Below are 24,934 nucleotides of genomic sequence, written 5' to 3' on the forward strand. Positions count from 1 at the left end.
ATTTGAATTGATGGAAATCAACCGTTTCTGCCAATCCAATTCCTTTAATTATGAATGCCCTCCGAGGATAGTTGCAGGGGCAGGTGGACTATAGATTTTGGCTTAACCCAAATTATCCAAAACTACCCCAACATATGAACAAATGAACATGTAGAACCAGAAGCGAAAGATGGTACAGAGAAAATCATTGAAGCAAGTAAGAGTAGATGCAAGAGGACATAATTTAATTTCGTTTTTATCAAAACTTAAACTAAGAGGAGGTTGCCATAATCTCAATCTGATTTAAAACCCGGTCAAGCCCTTCCAAGGGACAGGACAGGGAATTTTACTCCATTAAACGTCAACCCCAAAGGGGGTTGCCATGCCTAAGTGGCCTGTCACCAAGTTTCCAAATACTCAAGGGGAACATTAATACAAGAAAGCTTCAGATGAAGTGCACATCTCTTCCATACTCAAACAGTCAAACTAAGATATCACACAATGGTCTCTACTGTTGCCTATGTTTATCCCCTGCAAAGCAACTCAGCACCCAACCGGACTGAATAAAAATGTTAGCATCATAGTCTCTGATAAACATGGAAACTTCTCCATCCAAACAGTCTATTTAGGCCACCAAATATGTTTTCCTGTTTGAACAAAGGAAGACATTAGCTTCATTAAGCATCAATGCACTGTCATGACATCATTGATCAAAATGATGATTCCAATATGACAATTTGAAGCAACATCCTAAAATGTAAGAGCATAAAATCCACACTAAACTCAGAACACCATACCTTATCGCCATTATCCAGAAAGTAGAAGAAAACACGGACTAGGCCACTGCTGTTGGACAAGGGTGGAATGCTGTGCCACATGCAATCCACTGTCGCTTCCTTCCACGAGGGAACATGCACCCAGGAACCCTCGTCCACTCCCTGCTCAAGATATCATAAGTAACCAAGCGATTCATCTGCCCCAACCTTAATGACAGCATGAGTAAACCCTTGTTACCCAAGCAAGCCATCCTCACGTGCTTCCCATAAAAATCCAAGCACCATACATTTGGCATTCTGTCAACCTCCTTCCACAAGAGCGTCATCTTCTGCAGCTCCCATATACACACACATGTGGCTGCATTTTTAGTCAGCAACCCCACAAGCATGATTCGGCCCCTGCACTCTGCAATAGCATGATCCGCCAGATGTGGTGGGGATGGTATAGCAAACTGCTTCCAAACCCCAGTAGCCATATCATAGGACACAATCCCTTCTGGCTCAGCACACATAAAGTATAGAGTACCATCAACTGAGATGGATTGTGACTGAAAGTTCAGGGACAACGGTAGCTTGATGTTTGGGGGCATGCTTCCCGGATGGATCCAAGTATTCTTGAAAGAATCATAGACCTCATATTCCCCATCATATCCTACCCAGAGGATTTTGTACCCCTTGTCAGTTGAACACCCATTAAGAGTCATCCCCACAGCCACACGAGACCAGGACCTGACAGATCTAGCTGGCAATTCTTTGAATGACTGAGTCAAAGGGTTGCACACATAGAAGTTCATGTGACCAATATCAAGAAAACAGACAAGACCACCCACTGAAGCAACTGGGAAGATGATCATCTTTGCCAACAATGAAGGAATGGATGGATGGTGCCATTTCTTCAAGGACGGGTCATACACGGCTCCACTGTTGGCATATTCATGCTCATGAGTTATGGTGTAGAACCAGGGATGGCCCTGAGGAACTTCAGCACAATGTTGAGAGAAACTATCAGAAGACAACAAGGAATTCCATTTCCGGCAAACAGAACGAAACCGGAAGAATGTGGCAATGGGGAGTTTTGCAATTACAGCTTCAAAAAGATCCTCTGGGAATTCTTTCCAGATATGCTCTTCCATTGTCTCATTTGAACCTGCAGTATCAGACAAATTTTCACAGCTACGGTCTCTTCTAGACTTCTTCGTGGGTGGAGGCTTGCAATTTTCCACCATCTTGATACTGCTCGACTTTGCTTCCCTCATTACAAGACTGTAATAACCATCATCAACGGAACTGTTATTGAAATCGAGGAAACACCACCTGTGAAGAGACAACATTTACAAAAAAGAACTGTTACAAAGTAATTTCCTTGAATAATAAAGCATTATGCCCCAACTACATGGGAAGAAAATACATCGAAGAAATGATAATATAGGTCAATAACATAAGAGTAAATTATCTGATCTCCAAAATTGTTTTGTTCAACTGAAAACCCCATGAAATCTTAGAAACTGTAAAATGATATACCAGCTTAAGCAAATGTCAACTGAATCTCAGAGAGTCACAGTACTACCAGAAGACATATACTATTTTTCCTTCAAGTCAATTTATACTCATTTTGGAAAAGGAACTGAGAGCAAGGATCCATGTAGCCGACCCCATTTTCTGTTGTTGTTTGGAAAAGGAACTAGTTTGTTCCCAATTCCATATTTCCAACTACTAAAATACCTATTTCTAAATCATTTATAATCGCTGAACAGTTTTAGGAGAAAACCTAGTCTAAAGAGAAGCCAATTAATGTTAAAAGAATCTCCCAACCAGAATAGTAGTCTAGCAGAGACTAGTTCTGATGCAGAAGAATCTTGGACCGGGCCGACCCAACTGGTACACTACCTTGGACCGACCCAAACCAAATTGCGTACCCATATGAAGACGAACCAGGTCCATGCGTTTTTAGATTCCAAGGATATTTAGGATTTTTTTTTGGGACAGATGTGTAATCTTTTATCTAGGTAGATAATATTTTATTCAGTCAACTTTAGAAAGTGGGATAAGTTTGCAAGTGTTAGAGTTGGTTAGGAATCCTAGGAGATTGTTTCCTTGTTAAAGTTTGTTTCCAAGTTTGATACGTTTCCTTTGTTAGTTGGATTTTCTTCTTTTAAATAGCTTGTATTAGGGTCAAATTTCAGATAATGAAGAATGAATTGAAGTTAGAGTTTGTGTGCACTCCTCTCCCCCCTCCCCTTCTTCTTCTACTGTTTTTTTCTTCTCCAGGGTTTCTTCTCTTTCCCCCTGCAACTCTGATTTCTTCCAAGCTTCTCTTTTCTCCTTTTCGGCCCCCCATTATCGTACGATCAGCTATGATGTATGGTGCAGAATGTTGCTTAGTAAGCAGTTAAGAAGCATCATATAGATAAACTAGGAAGTGTGGCAAAACTAGGAAGGATAAAGTAAGGAACAATCATTTTAAATCTGATTTGGGAGTAGCTTCAATACATGATAAACTACGAGAAAGTCGTTTGAGGTGGCATGGCCATGTTCAACGGAGGCCTTTGGATGCCCCAATACGGAGAAGTGATTTGATTCAGAGTAAAGGAACTAAAAGAGCCAGGGGCAGACCTAAAATGACCTTAGGAGAAGTGAGGAAAGACATGCATAGCTTAGGCCTTGTATCAAGTATGACCTCGAATAGAGCTGATTTGAGGGCAAAGATCCATGTAGCCGACCCCATTTAATTGGGAAAAGGCTGAGTTGTGGTTGTTGTTATTGTAGTACTTACTTTCTATTTTTGTAACCATGCTGAGTTACAAATTAGGAGTTTTTATTTCTGAGTTTTTCTTTTAGTTAGTAGACTTTCTATTTCATTTAATAGCATATTGGAGATTCTATTTTACCTAGAAGCCTCCACGCATGAGAGGGGGTTTAGTTTGTAATTGTTGTTGCTGAAGTTATAAATAAGAGTGAAGGGAGATGCTCCCAACGATTTGGACTTTTGAAAATTGGTATTCTCCCTACTGAGATGCTTGCTACCATGGTGAAACAACAGCCTTCTTAGTGGTGAATCTAAGGATTGATTGGTGGTGAATCCAATCACAGGCCATATGTGGTGAAGCCTTGGTCATATCCCCTCTACCTACTCTCACCTTTTTTTTCTACGATAATGGGGGGCGGAAAGGAGAAAAGAGAAGCTTGGAAGAAATCAGAGTCGCAGGGGGGGGAAGAGAAGAAACCCTGGAGAAGAAAAAAGCAGTAGTAGAAGAAGAGGGGGGGAGAGGAGTGCACACGCACACAAACTCAAACTTCAATTCATTCTTCATTATCTGAAATTTCACCCTAATACAAGCTATTTAAAAGAAGAAAATCCAACTAACAAAGGAAACCTATCAAACTTGGAAACAAACTTTAACAAGGAAACAATCTCCTAGGATTCCTAACCAACTCTAACACTTGCAAACGTATCCCACTTTTTAAAATTGAAACAAGCTATTTCAAAGAAGAAAATCCAACTAACAAAGGAAACCTATCAAACTTGGAAACAAACTTTAACAAGGAAACAATCTCCTAGGATTCCTAACCAACTCTAACACTTGCAAATGTATCCCACTTTCTAAAATTGACTGAATAAAATATATTATATACCTAGATAAAAGATTACACATTTGTCCCAAAATAAATCATAAATATCCTAGGAATCTAAAAACCCATGGACCTGGTTCGTCTTCATATGGGTACGCAACTAGGTTTGGGTCGGTCCAAGGTAGTGCACCAGTTGGGTCGGCCCGGTCCAAGATTCTCTTGCATCAATTTTCTTGGAGTTTAGAAAAACTCATCCATGAGTTTTGTAGAACGATAGAATCAAAATCGTGTGATCGATGCCAACTACAAGTCCACATTCAACTTGTATAAAATCCATGAGCTAAAATTCTTGATTAAAATAACCATGGGAAAGCACATAATCAAATGGATCAACTAAGCGATTAACCGTCATGATTTTTTGATGTTCATCGGCCAACGACATTGCTTGGATTGAAATTTGATCATGGAATTTCAATTCTTTGATCGGACCGTTGATTTCATTGTGATCTTCAACTGCCTGGGTCGAAATCTGACCATGGAGCTTTAACTCAGCCTTAAGCAATTCATGGTTTGCTTTAAGGGCTCTTATGGTTTCTTCATTTTGTTGAAGTATCTTGGCCCACTGTTCAGGACTCATTGGGGTAGTGGATTTAAAGAGAAGAAAAGAAGTATGGCGTAACGAAGGGTGGGGACTGGGGAGGGAAAAAATTGGAGAAAATAATAAAGGACCTAAATAAACTAAAAAGACTAAACTGTGGTAATATGGGGCAAATGGTCTTAAATGAAGGGATAATAATAGAATAAGAATAAACTAGAGGGGGCAGTATAGAAATTTGAAAAGAGAGACACAAAAGGGGACTTGTGAGTGGTTAACATGTTCGACTTGGACAGGGAGAACCAAAGGGGTTGGTTGCGCAGAAGGGCATTTTCTTCACGCAATTTCTGCAGCAAAAAATGGCGGAAGGTCTTCGAACTTGGTGGAAATAATGGGATGCAGCGTCTTCTACTTGGACACAAAACTCAGCAAAAGGATTGCTTCGAGGACTTCGACTTCAGCGGAAGAACTGCAACTTCGAAGTAAGAGGACGACCTTCAAACCAGGAAAGAGTTCCTTTTTTTCGGTTTGTCTCTCTATATCTTCTCTGCTCTTCCCGTCTCTTCCTCTCTTTTTTTTTTTTTTGAGTGTGCGCGAACTCTCGCTCTCTTTTCTGTTCACTTTTTTTTTTAATATTAGTGTTGTGGGGTGGGAAACAAAAGGATGGGCTGGGGATTCAGCAGAAGTTGCTGTGGGGAAGGGATGAGATGGGGTTAGGGTTTTGGTTTGATCACTGTTTCAACAGAGTCGAAATTTTTTTTTTTTTTTTTTGGGTGGAAATCAAGGGAGGAGGTAGGATGGTGGAAACGCAGGTTGCTGTGGGAGTCGGGAGGGGAAGGGAGTGGGTTTTCTGCTGGAATCAAAGCCAGGACTGGGTCAATGGGTTGCTGCACAATGCTGCAGCTTCAACAAAATCTCTATTGATCTCTTGCTGCCAGAACAGAAACTAGGAAACATATGAACCGTAATACCAGGGGGAAAATAACTTAACTGGGAATAGAAAAGAATAATGAGGAAGTACCAGGAGATGTAAGAACAGAGAAGGAAGAGAGATTGAGAGGGTGAAGAATCAGAGAGAGAGAGAGAGAGATTCACCCAGGTTTGGGCTCGGATACCAGATAATGGGGGGCCAAAAAGGAGAAAAGAGAAGCTTGGAAGAAATCAGAGTTGCAGGGGAAGAGAAGAAAAAAGCAGCAGTAGAAGAAGAAAAAGAAAAGGGGGGGGGGGGGGAGAGGAGTGCACATGCACACAAACTCAAACTTCAATTCATTCTTCATTATCTGAAATTTCACCCTAATACAAGCTATTTAAAAGAAGAAAATCCAACAAACAAAGGAAACCTATCATACTTGGAAACAAAATTTAACAAGGAAACAATCTCCTAGGATTCCTAACCAACTCTAACACTTGCAAATGTATCCCACTTTCTAAAATTGACTGAATAAAATATTATCTACCTAGATAAAAGTTTACACATCTGTCCCAAAATAAATCCTAAATATCCTAGGAATCTAAAAACCCATGGACCTGGTTCGTCATAGTTGAAGTATGTGTCTATCGAGCTCCTAGGGTTAGTGTATCTTGATTAAAGTACTCCTAGTTTTAATCGAGATACCTAGCTCCTAGGTGTCTCACAATATAGTTTTAATTATGTAATAGTCAGTCCTAGTCCTAGTTCTATTTTGATTTCTGGTATTTTCTATTTCTTGTAATTCCTAGTACGATTAAGAGTGATTACTAGCAGGATTAGGAGTCTTAAGTTGTAATCTGAATTCACATATAAATAAAGGGCTGTGAGAGGGGACTGGATAGTTCGATCTCTTCTATCTCCAGTCCTCTTCTCTCTTCTCCATTTCTTCTCTTCTCCTCCCTCTCGGTCTTGGTTTTCCCTGTGATTACACTGTAACATGGTCTCAGAGCACAACCAATAGATTGGTCGTTGAATTAGATCCTGCTTTGAAGGTCTTCTCAAGCTTCTCTTAAAGGGTGCAGCACCCTATGCTGCACACTGTTGCAGATTAAACCCTAGATGTAGTTTTCAATTGAAAACTAGGGTTTTATTTACCAAGTTCGATTGAGATTATTCCTGCCTGCAATCGATTCATGTCAGTGAATCCTCATTGAAGATTGTATATTCAGTGGATTTTCTCAGCTTTTCTGGCTGTTTTATACCTGCGGTACCTATTAAAGGCTTTCTACATCAAGTTTTTTCTTCTCCAGTCGATCTCTTGTCTGCTACAGGACCTTGCGGTTGATATATTCGCTTCTTCTACAACCCTTGGTCCATCTTCTCTGCTGATATTTGAGGTTGGTAAACCCTAATTCTTCATTCTATTGGAATTGGGTTATTAAACTCTAATTTACCCCCTGCTGCCACTGGTTTTGGGTTGTTTTTAAACCCTACCTGGTTCTGTTTAAGAACCAATTAATACTGCTGCTGCTGCTGATTCTTGTTGAGAGTTGGAATCTCAAACCTTCAATCGATACCTGCTGCAACCACTCCATTGATACCTGCTGTTTTTGGGTTATTTAAAAACCTGATCAGGTTCTGTTCCAGATCCAGTTATTACTTCTGTTTTGCTGATTTGATTGGGTCTCACAAACCTCGATCCATTACTACTGCTGCTGCTACTTGTGATTAATCACAGCCTTCATTATGGCTGATCCTAAACCACCTACGGACAATGTCCAAGTTCAGATTACTACTATTGGGCTCTCCGGGGTTTCAAATTATCTCTTTTGGGCCCAGGCAGTGCAAGCCTACATTCATGCTAAAGGTAAACTCAAATACCTTACTGATGATCCTCCTGACTGTGATCCAAAGGATCCTACTACAAATACAACCCATGATGAGTGGATGCGTGAAAATTCTATTATCAAGATCTGGTTATGGAATAGTATTGAACCTGCTATTGCATCAAATGTGATGTTTCACTCACTTGCTAAAGATGTCTAGAATGACCTACGTGAAAGTTTTTCTCAAGAAAGGAATATCTCCAGCATGTATGATCTCTATGATAACCTTTTTGCTTTCCAACAGGGAGATAGAACCTTGAATGAATATTTCTCCAATTACAAGGGCATTGATGAAGAAACTTCAAATACATCAGCCCCTAACTACCAATCTGGATCAATTAAAACAACAACGAGCTGAGCTCCATGTTGCAAAATATCTAGCCGGACTACATCCTGACAAACAATCTGTGAAGAGTCAGTTGCTCACAGGAGAGAAGGAACCTTCTCTCAATGAAGTTTTCTTGCATATTAATCTTCTGACTATTCCATCCAAAATTGATACTTCTTCCAAGGACAACTCAGCCTTTGTTGCTAATCATGGGCAAGGATGTGGTTGTGGCCAATCCAGAGGCCGTGGCTGTGGCACTGGTGGACGAGGTACAAGGTTTCAGTCTATTGAATATTGACAAGTCTTCCCGCCAGTGTTCATGTTGTGGCAAATCTAATCATACAATGGACACCTGTTGGGCCAAGCATGGAAAACCTGAGTGGGCAAATGAACTAGCCAATACAGCCAATGCTGCCATGACTGACACTATTTCTGAGAAACCTACTGGTGATGTGAAACAGAGTTCGAGTACTTCATCCTCTGTATCTCGTGATGACTACAACCAGCTAGTCAAACACCTACAACAACTTGAAGCTGCCTCTGCCTCTTCTTCTACTGCCACCTTAGCATATAAAGGTAACTCTGCTTTCATCCATCCCCCACTTCATGGCTTATCGATTCAGGTGCTTCATGTCACATGACTGGTAAGTCCAATGTTTTCTTCCATCACTAATGATCACACCTCTTGCAATTCTTCCAATGTTATCCTTGCCAATGGGTCCTCTACTCAGGTAGCTGGTCATGGAATTGTTACTCCAACAGCTTCCCTGACCTTCTCTCCTGTTCATGTTCCTAAATTACCTCTTAGTGAACTTACTAAGTCACTTAACTATTCTATAACCTTCTATCCTTCTTATTGTGTTTTTCAGGACCTTTAAAAGCTTTCCAACAAGTCCAAGATTGCTTAAATCTGATTTATATTGAAGGAATTATGTACCAGTCAAACTTAAATTGGTGGGCACGAATGCTATCAAAATGGCTCTGAATGAAAATATTCTTTTGGACATCAAAACAAATGAATATGTTACTGCACTTTTGGTTTTTAGCAATGTTTTACCACATTAAGATTTATGAAATTTTTAGATTTGAGAAAGAACCCAGCATTAGAAAGTTGAAAATTGCACCTACCGCAGAAAATCCAGTTTTTGTTCTCGAACTGGGGGGGTTGACTTTTTTTTTCTTTGGGAAATTTATTTTTAACTATTTTTATTGGATTCAAATAGGGGGTATTTGCTTATTTATGAATAATATCTTAAATGATATTAAGCATAAATAAGTGTCTGTCCTGGTTTCTAGTATAAATGTCTGTATACCAAGGTTTGCACAAATAAGTGTCTGTACACCAAGATTTCCCACTGAGATCTCGAGATCTAGAACTCATATAAAGGAGTTTGGGTCGAAATCTCACGAGATCTCAAGATTTCGTAAGATCTCAAGCGAGTTGGGGTACTTTTTTGTTTCGTATGCCATCTCGTCTCGACCCTGGGAAAAAACGAGATCTCGCAAGTTTTAGTGCTTCAGACAAGAAGATGATTGGTGGAGGGCTTAAGCGCGATGGGCTGTATTACCTGGATGGTATAGGACCTTCTACTGCTGCCACCTCTACCTACCACACCATCTACCATGTAGTGGCATCTACGTCTTAGTCACTCGTCTCTATAAACTCCAGTTAATGATTCCTAGCTGCAAGTCTACCTCACATCTTGAGCGTGAGGCTTGTAAACTGGGCAAACATCACCGTGCTTCTTTTCCTGCCTGTACTACACCTAGAAGTTCTTCATTGTTTTCTTTAGTCCATTTTGACATTTGGGGTCCAAGTCGAGTTCGTGCTAGGTTAGGATTTTCTTATTTTGTTAGTTTTGTAGATGATTATTCTCGTTCCACTTGGGTTTATTTGTTAAAGGACCGGACTCAATTTCTTACTGCATTCAAAAAATTTTATCAAGAAATAAAAACTCAATTAGACAAATCCATACAAATTTTTCATTCTGATAATGCTCTTGAATACACTCAAACTGAGATTTCTGATTTTTGTCTCACTCATGGCATTATTCACCAAACTAGTTGCTCGCACACCCCAGAACAAAATGGCGTTGCTGAACGCAAAAATCGGCACTTACTGGAAGTTGCCCAGTCCATTATGCTCCACATGAATGTCCCCAAACGGTTTTGGTGTGATGCTGTCCTTAGTCCCTGTTATCTAATTAATCTTATGTCGTCCTCTGTTTTACACAATAAGGCCCCTTTTTCTATCCTTTACCCGGATAGTTCATTATTTTAATTCTCCACCACGTGTTTTTGGCTTTATGTGTTTTGTTCATATTCTTCACCCTACCGTATATAAACTCTCCTCAGTCCATTAAATGTATTTTTCTTGGTTACTCTCGTACTCAGAAAGGATATAAATGTTTTGATCCAATTTTTAATAAATAGTTTGTCAGTGCTGACATCACCTTTTTTGAAAATACTCCTAATTTTTCTAGTCCACCGCCCACAGTGCACAATGAAGATCTTCTAGGTCCTCCCTTATCAGTAACCATTCCACTGGCCTCACCTCACCCGGTTCATGTCTATCACCGTCGTCACTGTCGCGGCGTCGCCAACATCACTTACCAATACCTTCCACCACTCCTACAATGCCAGCTTCCACGGTCCCACCTACTATGTCTACTCCCAGTGTTCCGGATGTGCCATCTACTACAATTGTTGCTCCTCCTGACACTCAATCTAACTCTGATGTTGAAGGCTCCATTGACTTACCAGTTGTTGTATATAAAGGTACTCGTTCGTGTACTCAAAAATCCCACAAATCTTTAACTGTTTATCCTATTAAGCGATATTTTTCCATTTCTCATCTTCCACCTAACTACCACCCCTTTGCTGCTGCCTTATGTACTAACTCTGTCCTTAAAACCCATCATAAGGCGTTCTCTTACCCTGGTTGGAAGGCTGCTATGGATACCGAGATGGATGCCTAATTATCTAGAAATACTTGGACTCTGATTTCATTACCTATTGGGAAGGATCTGATTAAGTGTCGGTGGGTCCACACTATCAAATATAATCCCGATGGTTCTGTCAAGCGACTCAAAGCTCGATTGGTTGCTAAAGGCCATACTCAAACATATGGTGTTGATTACATCGAGACTTTCACTCCGGTTGCCCGCCTGAATTCAGTTCGTATTCTTATTTCTCTGGCGGTTAATTTTGATTGGCCTTTATATCAGATGGATATTAAAAATGCCTTTCTCTATAGTGATCTTCAAGAGGAGTTTTATATGGAACAACCTCCAAGGTATGTTGCTCAGGTTAACCAAAGTTTGCAAACTTCGTAAGGCAATTTATAGGTTGAAACAATCTCCAAGAGCATGGTTTGATAAGTTCAGCTCCATTGTCACTTAGGTTGGGTTCTCACAATGTTATTCTGATCATTCTATTTTTGTTCGTCATCAAAACAACAAATTGATGGTGATGGTAGTCTATGTGGATGATATTATTATATCTGGTAATGATGCTTCTGGTATTGCTCAAGTGAAATCATATCTTCATCAACATTTTCAGATGAAAGACTTAGGTATTCTCAAGTATTTTCTTGGTATTGAAGTCATGAGAAGTAAGAAAGGTGTTAGCTTATCTCAAAGGAAGTATGTTCTTGATCTTCTAATTGACACTGGAATGCTTGCTTCCAAGCCCGCAGATACTCCCATGCCCCCCCCCCCATCAGAAACTTGGGTCCATTGAGAGTAAGGATTTTTTTTATGTTCACCGGTACAGACGATTACTTGGGAAACTCATTTATCTTACCATTACTCGCCCAGATGTATCCTTTGCTCAAGGAGTTATTAGTCAATTTATGCAACGTCCAAAGAAAGCTCATTGGGATGTTGCATGTCGTGTGTTGCGATATCTAAAGAGTGCTCCTAGTAAGGGTCTCATCTATCGACCTAATCGGGGTGCTAATTTTGTTGGGTTTTCTGATGTTGATTGGGCTGGTACTAATGATGATAGGAGCTCCACTACTGGTTATTGTACTTTTGTGAGTGGAAATTTGGTCACATGGAAAAGTAAGAAACAAACTACCATTGCTAGATCCAGTGCTGAAGTTGAATATCGAGCAATGGCCCATATAACAGCTGAGTTGATGTGGGTCAAATCATTACTCCAAGAATTGGGGTTTTCTATTTCTCAACCAATGAAGATGTATTGTGATAATCGGGCTGCTAATCACATTGCTAGCAATCCAATGTTCCATGAGAGGACCAAGCACATTGAGGTTGACTGCCATTTTGTTCAGGATGCTGTTCAAAAGAAGTTGATTTCTACTCCCTTTGTTTCTGCTACCAATCAACTCGGTGATATGTTTACCAAGCCGTTGTTTGGACCTACCTTCAGAAGAAATTGTTCCAAGATAGGCCTTGGTGATTTGTACGCTCCAGCTTGGGGGGGAGTGTTGCAGTATGTATCAATCGAGCTCCTAGGGTTAGTGTATCTCAATTAGAGTACTCCTAGTTCTAATCGAGATACCTAGCTCGTAGGTGTCTCACAATATAGTTGTAATCAAGGTTCGAGAACTCGCGAGATCTCGGTTTTGGGCCATACCGAGTCAAGTTACCAGTCGGTTCCTAGGAGTGCAATTTCTCGGCCGAGATCTCGATGATATCTCGAGGCTCAAAAACAGGGTATTTTCAATGCAAAAAAACCAATATCTCGCCGTGGCGAGATCTCGGTTGGGCCCAAAAGTGCTATTTACTTGTATTCAGCCCATTTTTCACCCAAAAACCCATTTCCAACATAAGAGAGAGCAGGGACAGAACTCGATAGGCTCTAAACCAAGGGGAAAAACACCTCTCCTTCAAATTTCTTCTTCTTTCTTTCGATTGTTGGCTGGAATGTACTGTTTGGAGTTAAATTGAAGTGCCAAAGTGAAGATTCAAGTGCTAATTTGGAGCAGCATCACCTATTTGCAAGATTTCAAAGGTATTTTCTATTTCTTCCCCAAATCTATTTTTTCCAAAAAAAAATTTTGTAATCCTTATTAGATTCATGTGGTTTTAATATATGTTGACCATCTTTGCCCGATCTATCATTTGATGGAGTCGGATTTTTTTTTCAGTTAATAAATTATTTATTATAATTTCTGAAAAAATAAATGATTTATTTGAAAAAAGAAAATGAAAAAAATAGGATGAATAGTGATTGTTTGAAAATGATTTTGATATATGTTAAACTACTTGGGATGCACTATAGCCCCATGGATTAATTTTTTATTTTCACCCATTAAAAAAATTATTTTATTTTTCAGATTTAATAAATATATTATAAAAATTAAAAATATATATATATATATAATATTAAGAAAAAATACTTATTGCTTATGAAAAATTATGTACAACATATGTACATAATATTCAACTTCAAATGGTGTCAAATTCATCATTGCATTATATTTTTCTTATACTTTAAGGTATAAATAGTTTTAAAAAAAATTCAAAATATTATTTTTAATTAACAAATAAATACTAGGGTTAGGGGATAAATAAGAGATAGTTATTTCATAGTTCTAGTAGCTTGTGTATGTGCACTACAATATGAGATTAAGGATGAGGCACATACGTGAAGGAATTGAGGTCAATGATAAAGAACCCATTGAATTGTCCAACATTTTTCAAGAGGACTCTGATAACGATGAGGATCCCCTATTCCAGTGGGTGAGGGATCGTGGTACACCTGATATGGATCAACCTGGGGGTAGGCCCGACCCCACCATTGCGTCTGTAACCGGTACTGATGTTGATGAATATATGTCGACGCAAGAGGGGCTTGCACATGCAGAGTCACCAAAACCTTTTGAGCCTGCTGTAGGAAGTCCTGCTGATGATGATGATGGTGGTGGTGATGACACTAGTGATGCTAGTGATGGTGATGGTGATAGTGATGGTGATGCTGGTGGTGGTGGTGGTGGTGGTGAAGCTGCTGCCGCTAGTGGCATGCGGAGTGGCGGTTATTATGATGATCGTCATGAGGGGATGCGCAAGCAGTACGAGCAAGAAGTTGGAACGCAGGAGGACCCTGTGCGTTTCACCGGTGAGTCTCAGTTTACGCATGCCACTCAAGATCAAGACCATGGTGGCCACCCTAAAACATACAATAAAAAGAAGGGTCGCAAACACTCACATCAGTCATATGCTCAGGAGGAGGACAACAGTAGTATGAACACCATGCTTACAAGTTTCGGAAGCATGAGTATAGATACTACTAGTGAGCATCAGTCATGGCAATCATCTCAACATCATCATGGCTATGACTATGGCCAGTAGAGCACCGGTTTTGATTATAGTGCCTATGGTCAGTATGGGCAGTCAGCAGCTGAGTATGACAATCAAAACTCTGGGTCAGGTGTTGGGTACACATTCCTAGTTCCAAACCAGCCATACATGCCTCAAACTCAATATGACAGTAGCAGTAAATCTTACACCTCATACCAACAGCCTCCCATGTACCCTAAGATAGGGAGATTGGTATATGTTGATCAGAAGACTTATATGGAAACTGTGTCACACTATTTGCGACACTATAGCAATTCCGTGACATGGGAATTCTATATGGATCGATATGGAGATGAATTTCTTGTTCAATCTCATTTTATGTAACAAATTAAGTGAACATTGATGTAATGTACATTTTATTTCAATGTTTTGATTGATGTGTACTAATTAGAATGTTTTGATTGCTAATTTGCTATGTTTTACTAAATTATATGCCGATTAGGTTGTTTTAGTACGACTCGTCGCCTACCAACCTATGGTCCAAAGTGAAACTCATATTTGGACTTGTTTTTTGGCAAATCTGGGCATGCCATTGTGTTTAAATGGCCTGAAATAGGCTGGATACCAAGTTTCAGACCCAAAATATGTGTACAACCCACCGAGTTGGGGGTCCGAGTCCAAAAAAAAAAAATTGTAGCAACTCGGCGAGATCTCAGCTCGACTTAGTTTCTGGCCTGGCCGAGATGCCACCGAGACCCGAGTTTTCGAACCTTGGTTGTAATTATGTAATACTCAAAGTTGTCAAGGCGCCGCCTAGGCGTCCAGGCGGATCTGTAGGGGCCTAGGCGACTGCCGCCTTAGTGCAGGGCACCGCCTTGTACTAGTTTAATTGGTATCGGACCAGGTTTTGGCACTTATTTATGAAAAATATCATTTAAGTAAAATTTCATTTACTTAAATAAGCAAATACCTCCTATTTGAATCCAATAAAAATAGTTAAAAATAAAAAGTCAACCCTCCAATTCAAGAACAAAAACTGGGTTTTTAACGATAGGTGAAATTTTCAACTTTCTAATGTTGAATTTTTTCTCAAATCTAAAAATTCCATAAATCTTTATATGGTAAAACATTGCTAAAAACCCAAAGTGCGGTAAAATATTCATTTGTTTTGATATTTCAAAAAATATTTTCATTTAGAGCGATTTTGACAGCATTCGTGCACACCAAATAAGGTTTGACCGGCATATAACTCCTTCAATATAAATCAGATTTAAGAAATCTTAGATTTGTTGTAAAGCTGGTATTGTGTTCTACCTAATACAAAAAATCTCATGTAAAAATAAAATCATTGGATCAGTCAAACTTCTTAGAGAACAAGAACATTTCTCTAACTCGAGAGCAGTTTACTTACTTATTGATAAGATCATATTTTCTAAGAACATTATAAATCGAATGTATGTTTTGATTGTTTCAAACTTATAATAGCTTGCTTCTTCAGTTCTGTTATCTTCAAGTTCTATGTTGATTTTTTATGACTTTATGTGGCTTAATATTGATTTTTGATTACTTGATGGGACTTAGTTTTGATTTTTGATGATTTGATGTTGCTTAATATTAATTTTTTTATGACTTGATGTGGCTTAATGTTGATTTTTTATGATATAAGGTACATATTGTAGCATACTAAATATTGTTAGAAAAGAGGGGAAATAAAAAATAGCACTTGGGCACCTTGGTCACCTAAGCGCTTAGGCTCCCTTCCAACGCCTTAGGTCACCTTGCCGCCTTGACAACTATGTGTAATAGGCAGTCCTAGTCCTAGTTCTATTTTGATTTCTGGTATTTTCTATTTCTTGTAATTCCCAGTAGGATTAGGAGTCTTAAGTTTTTTTTTTTTGATGAAAATTAGGAGTCTTAAGTTGTAATCGGAATTCACATATAAATAAAGGGTTGTGAGAGGGGACTGGATAGTTCGATCTCTTCTATCTCCAATCCCCTTCTCTCTTCTCCTCCCTCTCAGTCTTGGTTTTCCCTGTGATTACACTGTTAAGTCTTCATATGGATATGCAACTAGGTTTGGGTCGGTCCAAGGTAGTGCACCAGTTGGGTCGGCCCGGTCCAAGATTCTCCCACATCAAGTTCTGAACAAGATTGCAGAATAGGGTAATATAACCAAAATATGGAAAAAACCTAGTAACTCAAAGCAGAATAATCAGAATAGTCCAAAACTCCAGTTGAGTGAATGTGGTCTATTTTATTAATAGAATAGGCCTACAGAATTTCTTGAAATTCTGACAACAGAATATGGAATTATGGAGAAATCCTAGTGCAACTAGGAAAACTAATAGCAGACTAGAACAGCAATATCGAATACGATTCCTAAGAAGCAGGAACAGAACTTTAGAGAATAGGATATCAGAACCTTATATTTCAGATTTGAACCAAAACAGACCAGCAATCAGAGAGAGACTTGAAAAAAGAACAAAACCAGAAAATTGAGGAAAACAGGGATGGATAGATAGATAATCAGGCTTAGACCACCAGCACACTACTACTGAATCAACAGTAGCAAAACTTCAGAAAAAACTGAGTTATATTTAATAAATTCGTGTACCTGAGTGGTTGGCTACATAGATACATAAAGATTATCAAAAGCTAACTCCTAACATGACTAGAAATAATCTAACCTAACTAGTAATCAAAACTAGCTATGTAATTGACCAATAAAAGACTTAAAAGACGTCTTATTCTAACTAGGACTCCAAATCAAATAAATAATAAACTAAATCCTGTTTTCCTAACTCCTACCCTTATTTTAGGCTCATTAAAGTGGCCTGTTATAATGGAAACCCCTTAGGCCAAAAGCCCAATATATATTGAACTCAACCCAGAGCTTATTTCCACTAAAATAAGGCCAGTTTGGCGATTTATCTGTGTAGAAACCGCTTCCTCTAAAAGGCCGACCTTGTAGGAAAGGGAGGAAACAATATGTATAGTATACAGGAGCTCTAACACGGCGGACTATCCAAAGGGGGACACAGGTGGATAAATAATTTTTTAACACTGTTGGAACCGCTTCCTCTAAAAGGCCGACCTTGTAGGAAAGGGAGGAAACAATATGTATATCATACAGGAGCTCTAACACGGCGGACTATCCAAAGGGGGACACGGGTGGATAAATAATTTTTTAACACCTGCCCACTCCCAGGGGGACTCGATACCGTGACTCTTGCCTACTCTGATACCATGTTGGAACCGCTTCCTCTAAAAGGTTTATGTATATCATACAGGAACTCTAACACGGCGGACTATCCAAAGGGGGACACGGGTGGATAAATAATTTTTTAACAATCTGCATCACTATTGTAGTCACACTAATCCAATGTGTTAATAACTAAAGAAAAGGAATTTGGTGGACCTCAGGTTCAACAGTTACTGTTGTGAATGGGTCCCTAAGCCTAAGGGTCAACAAAAGATATGCAAAATATCTTCCGAGTCTTCAACAATCAGCTCTATCAGGGTATGGTTAGACCAGTACAGTTTTTGTAGAACATGATATGCAAAATATCAGACTATAGTTAGACAAGTACTGTCCCATGATAAACTGGGACGGTGGTTCCACAATATGTAAAAGGAATAAGAATTAAGAATTGTAGGTTCTGGATGTTAACATGAAACGCAGAGCCAGGGATGGAAAGATGGTATTCTGGACAATGTAGCATCAAAAGGGTAGTAAAATTATAGGGTATGGCTGTGCATTGTTTGGTTCACTCAGGTGCTCTTTCTTAGTTTAACTTCTTCAGCCTGGAGTATATTGGGTCTATAATTCTTTCTCCAGGTATAGGGGTGAAACTGGTCAGTTTTTCTTTGGGCCATAATGAGGTTGCTTAAGTTAGTTTAATCGAACCACTGGTGTGGTTGGGTATTGGTCTAACTTTCCAAGTTTAAGTCCTTTAATCCAGTATTTGTCCAATAAAGATTACAGGAGCTTGAAGAGCTCTAACTTTGGAGGTATTGTAGTGTAAGTCGAACAGAAAACCACTAGGTGCACATTGGAACTCCTGAGCAAGCAGGTCAATGGATTGAATAAACATATTTCGGCAGTACTGGGAGGTAAAAGCGCTATTTCTTTGATGTTGCTCAGGAGTAAGTCATGAGAAAAATCACCGTGTGCAAAATGAAGCTCTTTATAAAGGTGGTAAAGGTTGTTGAGGAGACATTTGGACCATGAAAGCAGAGGGGTTGGACATACAAAATTAAATAAGATGGTTAATTTACTAGGTTTTGGGGCAAAAGGAAGGACACATAAATAGACCTGGCTAGGCTCCCAGACTTAACATGAACTCCAATTTAGAAGGCCAAAGTCCAAGTCGGCTTGCAACTTGCAAGTAAGAAACCAACCTCTAAATGAAACAGAACAGAATCAAACTAACCTTAGTTGAATGAAAACATAACAAGCACCAGACCCCATGTCCGGATCAACCATCAACCCACAGATAACATTGTAGAAAAATTATGACTTATAACACTACTAGATACTGAACACATGTGGACTCCCCTATCCTCTAAACCCAAGTGGACACCACATCATCATAATGTTGCCAACTCAGAATTGGGGGCCTTAAATTGAAGCATTGATGGTGCATTCTGTATTTTCTGAGTTGCAATACATGATTCCCATCAAACCCAATGCACATCATCTCAGCAATATATGATGCAGGGATTTCGGCTGTCCCTACCAGCCCCAGCCCTAGGTACTCCAAAAGGTACCATCTCAGGCCCAGGCCCAAGCCCAAGCCCTACCAGCCCCCTGGCTGACCCTGCGGTTCAGCCCCAGCAAAGCCCAGACCCTGCGGATGGTCTGGCCAGGCTTCCCTAAGCCTGCGGTCAAGTGATTCAAGTGGTTCTTTTTTTCGTTAATTATTAGCCTTGCTTAGAAGGCACTAGAATAGTATTAATTATTTTTAGTTTTTAGCACTAGGTCTTTTTGTATTCCTAATAAGCATTTATGTAACTTTTCATGTTCCTAGTCTATAGTTATTAGGAGTTATTAGTCTTTTCACATTCTTAGATTCATGTGTTGCCTTAAATGTTTTATTGGTTTTAGTTTCTAGGTGTTGGAAGTCCAAAAGTCAATTAAATGTAATTGCATGTAACCCAGAGGCAGAATCTTTCGGTTATATAATACAAACCATGGGCTCTCTAGAAGTCTAGAGCACACCAGAATTTGAACAAAAGAAATCTTCTCTTGAAAGACTGTATCCTGTGGACTCAGGTGGTCTGTGGATTCAGGGTCTATATCCAAGGTGGATCTCCTTGGTGGTGGCCTTGGTGGATCTCCAAGAGCTGGGCACTAGTGGATCTCTAGTTGCCACATATCTATCTTCATTTACCTTAGTCAAGTTCATCTCATCAACCACTTCATCCTCACCTCCAACATCAACAACGGTACTTCAAATCTGAACTTCAACCAAGGATCTACCCTACTCAACATCTCTTTATACCATCTAAACCAGCCTATACCAGTTCTATACCTCATATTCAGCCTGTCCTATACACCTTAATCAAACCAGATCTGGGTGTGTGTTTCCTTCACCAGTTGGATCCCGATTGCTTGACTACTAGTCTTGCATCAATATATGTTGACAAAATGTCATTAAATGAATGGAAAATCTAGTTGCCAATTTTTCTTAGAATATTTTGAATTGATTCGATTGCCCAATCCTGCTAACTGTTTTTGGTGGAGAGAGCAGACTGAAACTGCATGTCAGAAAGACCAACTGGACCTTCTGGTGGTCCACTGATGGGGGGTAAGTAGGAACAACTCTAAAACCCTCCCAGACAGGATCCCGAGACAAAACCCCACTCTAAAACCCGAAAATTAGTTGAAAACTCAAACCTCTCAAAATCACACCAAACTCTAGGAAAAAAATAGTTAATAGGAAGGATAAGAACCTCTCAAAGGATGGGAATGATCTGATGAGCGGTTTGGGAGTAATTTGGGTAACAGTGATCTCACGGGCAGAAATCTCAGGAACAGTAAAACTAAAATTAAATTCAATCAACCCAACTGATTTGTCTAAAATTCAGGACAAACCTCAAGTTCAATACAAAACAAAGGCTGGATTAAAAGTAATTTTGAAAACCCAAATTCTGAAATAGAGAAAACTGGGAAAAGATTGAACTTTAGGTAACTCACAAACCACGAATCAAAACAGCACCAAAGTTGAGTCGAGTTAGGCTCTAGGGTAGGCCTTTAATTCCCCACAGTATCACAGCAAATAGCCCAAGGGTTTGGGTTCAATCGAAGATCAACTATATGCTGAAAGTAGACCAAAAACATAGCATATTGGGGATTGTTTTGGTAGTTGAAGGACAATTTTTCTTGCTGAAATCAGGTACCAGACCTTCCCGATGAGTACTTGATGTCGAGCAGCAACCCAAAACAGCAGGTTGTTGGTGGAAGAACAGAGAAAGAAGAAGAAAAACCTATGTCAGGTCTAGGGTATCCCACCCACTCTGTCTCTCACAGAATCTTAAGGCTAAACAGCACTCAATAACTTCAATTCATTCAATCATCCCTGGCTTAACAGCCTTACATTGCTTAAATAGAATGAAAATCAAAAGTCCTAATCCAACTCCTAGTGTGAGTAGGAGTTATTACATTGCTTGCTGAAATTAAAAACAACTAATAATAATAATCCTAAGTCTATTAGGAATGAAAATAAAGCTAAGAAGCTACTACTAAGCCTAAACCCATATGCCTACCTTGTACCCACATTTAGGCTCATTAAAGGGGCCCGTTACAAAGAAAACACATGGGATCAAAGGCCCAATGCATACATAACCCAACCCAAGGCTTATTTCCTCTAAAATAAGCCTTCTAGGTGACTTGTCTGCATCATCTTCTAACCTTTTGAGTTTTGTATTTTTAATAAGCTTAGCATGGCACACTAAATTTCACACTGAAACATATTGACCGAGGTTTTACCTCCACTGGCTTCCTGTTTCTAGATTTTTGCAATTTTGGCTGCAACTATTTTTGGGAGTGTTTATTTTAGCTGTTTGAGCCTATTAGTTGCAGGATTAGAATTTGTACCACATTATCACGCATCCTTGTATCGAAAACCTAAGGAGAAGAAGATCAAGCCCTATAACGGCTGGTCTAGAATAAGCTTAGTTAAGGGGCAGATATTTGGAGGGCGAGAACTGCAATACTACAGTAAAATATAAAGTACATGGTATTTAGGAGGGTTATCATTCAATCTTGGTCACAAAATTTGATGCCATCCACAATTAAAAGATATGGCTTTTGAATCATTAATTACAATATTGAAGTCATATTCAGCTCCTCCTCCCAGACTTCAATCTGCACCAGTGCATCTCAAGTTTCGTGTAATGGAGTAGAAATGGAAGTATGATTCAAGGAAGATGATTCCACTCCTTAATGGTGGTGGTGCTACAGCACAAGTAGATATGAGCAAGGATACAACGAAAAATCCTAAATGGAGAACAATAAACCTGCGAACTCTATCACTAACCTGATCTCTATAGACATAGTGAACACAGGCTAATAATAAACCTGTGAACTCTTCCACTAACATGATCTCCATAAAATGCTCCTTCTCTATACATGGTGAACACATGGTATAATTCTAATTCATATAATATGGACCCTATTTATGTACTCTAGTTATATCACAGTTCTTCATATTCAAGAAGACATGTTCCTTACTCATGCTGAAGGTCACCACAACTTCCTCTAGTTTAGTAGCTTTTCGTAAAGTTATTCTGCAAGAAGCCAAGAACACATGTTGACCTTTTAAAACCTTCAACAGAGAGTAAATTTGGAGAACACTATAAGAGGGGGATGGTAATTGGTCCACAATCTCATCGTGATTCTTTCCTTTCAATATAAAGGGAATGAGACCATTCCTTCAGCCTTTCGCACAAGGAGTAGTCATGTGCACAAATGTCAAGATTTAGCTTGAAGGCCGGAACTAGTTTATATAGCATCCACTTTACGCACCATAACGAACCAAGCCAAACCAAAAGAAGCCTACCCTCAACTAACTGGATTTTTTAAGATTGTAAATTACAAACCCCAAACCTAAATCCAAACGCAAGAAACCAACAAACTGGGAAACTGTAAGGGGCACTGACTTTTTCTGTAACACCTATGAGTAAATCACCATGCTCTGTTCAATAACTGCAACCAGCTTAACTCATAAAGCCAAAAAAAGTAGCAATTAACAACAATGACCAATGGTGAGAATTCAGTAGACCTTGGCTGTAGGGTCAAGTGAAGGCTAATGTATAACAGTGAACTATTGGAGGATTATTTCTATAGTTCTCTTTACCATGAAGAATGTTCCCAATCACTTGGCACCTAAATCCATTACTAGTTAAAGAGTATACAACTTTCGGATAATGAACCACAGCCCAATGCTAAGGATGTTCAAGCAAGTCCATGCGGCCATGAACCATAGAACTGTTGGGTCTTAACTAATCTACCGCTGGAATGTGTTTGGAAACAACAAAATTGTAATAGTACTGGATTTTGGAGACAAGGGCAAATAAGACTCTGAAGCAACAACAATTTAGCTCCTTGGTGCCCCCGCCCTCCCCTCCTCCCCCCCCCCCCCCCCCACCCACCCACCCAAACAAAAAAATGAAGAAATAAATGGTAACAAGAAATTAAGTCCACAAAGAAGTTAAACGGCCGAATTCAAGTACTTTTAACCTACAGTCAAACACTACATACACAAAATACATTGAGTTTACAGCTTCAAAATCAGAGATATAAGATGGTAATTCTACCAAATTAATATGCTCAGATAATCAGATAATAACGAACAAAGGGGGGGGATTAATAAATGAAAAGTGACCTAACCATTCATCCGCGACACCAAAATACTCATCAAACAAAGCCAAACTACAAAAGGAGAGGTGGGAAGAAAGAACAAGCAGCATACACACACACATATTTCCATACTGACGAACTTCAGCAGAACGACGACATTGCAACCAGAAGACAAGAAGGAGAAATGCCACGCAATGCCGCCATTAACTCGCAAAAAAATTTATCACCAAATAATGAGGGAGAGGAAGAAAAAGAAGAAAATTCTTATCCACACACCAAAAGAGAAACAATTGTCGAAACTGAAAAAAAGAAGCAATCTGCCTAAGAGGAAGATAGCAGAAATAAGAAAACAGCAACAGCACAGATATCCGAATACCTAAGAGGCAGAGAAAGGGAGGAGTAAGACAACCCGAAGCAACCAATTTAGAAATCTGAAAACGGAAACGTAAGTTGCTCTAGAGGAAAACAATTCTCTGCCATTCGCAACAAGCAAATACTAAAATTCCTAACGATCTAAACAACAGACCAGAAGAGAACCAAAAAAAATTTATATAGCATTAAAGACAGAATGCGCGAACTTGAGAGTGAGAGAAAGACCTCTGCAGCTGTAGTTGCTGATGTTGTTGAATTAGTGGTTCATGTAGGGTTGGAAGTAGTTGATGGTGGTGGTGACGATGAAGATTATAAGGAAGTGGAGAACCATGGAGTTTACAGAGCTCCTGAATCTCTCCGATTAGCTGTCGCAGCATGGCCAACCCCTCCATGCCCCGCCTGCCCCTTCCTCCTCCTCTTTCTCCAATCTCCCAACGTTTTTCTTCCTTCTCTAATTTCTTTACTCTGTCTTCATTACTCATTACTTCATTCGCCCACTACCCTTTTACCACGTCAGCAAGACCTCCGGAATAATTGCATAATTGGCCGATCCTTAATTTGGGCATTGTATTCATACATATTTACGGAGATACCCCAACTCCCCTAAAATATAAAAAGAGAGCCCATGATTTCGTTGCACGTGGGGTGGGGCCGTGGGTGAAGATTGGGGTCCACCTTCCAGTCACACCCGTTGATGCATGTCGCATCTACGTAAATGCCGCCACGACTCCAATCTACCGGCTATTAGCGCCCATAGCTAGAGACCGCACAGGGATTATAATAGGTTCAGATGCATCCTATCAAATCATCCAAAACCCAAAAAACGGCTTTCACGGACAGAAAAGGGTTCCAATTTGAGGTTAATGAGGTATTTAACCCACGGATTATCAAACTTGTCTTTCTAGTTGTCCGTTTATTACTGCTTTTTTTTTACTAAAAAAAAAAGTTTATTACTGCTTTTTGTACGACGGTGTAAATAGGTTCGGTTGGTTTAGTGGTTCCGCTCAATTTTTCAAACCAAAATTGATTAGTAATTGGTTCGATTTAATTGGATTTTTAATCAATTTTTTTCTTACAGCCTCTTTGCACCAGAGTTTTAGAATGATTCCATGAACACCCTCAAATTGACACAAACAAAATGATAACGAGACATCACAGAGCAAGAGATCCTCTCACGTGTCAGGGATGCTATGTGATCGGTGTATCCTGTTAAAACTTGAAAGAAATTTTTATAGGACTCTCATTTGATCGGTTATGATATATGATACAAAATGTTGGACAATTAAAAAACGATATATAGATAAACTAAGCATAGCAAAGATGCGAATGTTGACATGGATGTGTGGCAAAATTATGAGGGATAAAGTGAAGAATTGACATATTAGAACT

The 24,934-nt window shown here is 39.4% G+C and overlaps 1 protein-coding gene across 2 annotated transcripts; it reads right to left on the reverse strand.

Annotated features, from left to right (window-relative positions):
• Positions 1-265: 265 nt before the first annotated feature.
• Positions 266-23,990, reverse strand: LOC122671865 (F-box only protein 6-like). 2 transcript variants are annotated; one of them, XM_043869324.1, is made up of 3 exons: positions 23,771-23,990; positions 777-2,069; positions 266-626 (listed from the first exon to the last, which is right to left on the reverse strand). In XM_043869324.1, the coding sequence occupies exons 1-2, from the start codon at positions 23,935-23,937 to the stop codon at positions 815-817; spliced, it is 1,422 nt and encodes a 473-aa protein (XP_043725259.1). In that variant the 5' UTR covers positions 23,938-23,990; the 3' UTR covers positions 266-626; positions 777-814. The 2 variants fall into 2 exon arrangements, with proteins under 2 accessions (XP_043725259.1, XP_043725258.1); XM_043869323.1 differs by having other exon boundaries at positions 266-649; positions 774-2,069.
• Between the last annotated feature and the right edge of the window lie 944 nt (positions 23,991-24,934).

The sequence above is a fragment of the Telopea speciosissima genome, chromosome 8, assembly GCF_018873765.1.
Source record: "Telopea speciosissima isolate NSW1024214 ecotype Mountain lineage chromosome 8, Tspe_v1, whole genome shotgun sequence".
Classification (NCBI taxonomy): domain Eukaryota; kingdom Viridiplantae; phylum Streptophyta; class Magnoliopsida; order Proteales; family Proteaceae; genus Telopea; species Telopea speciosissima.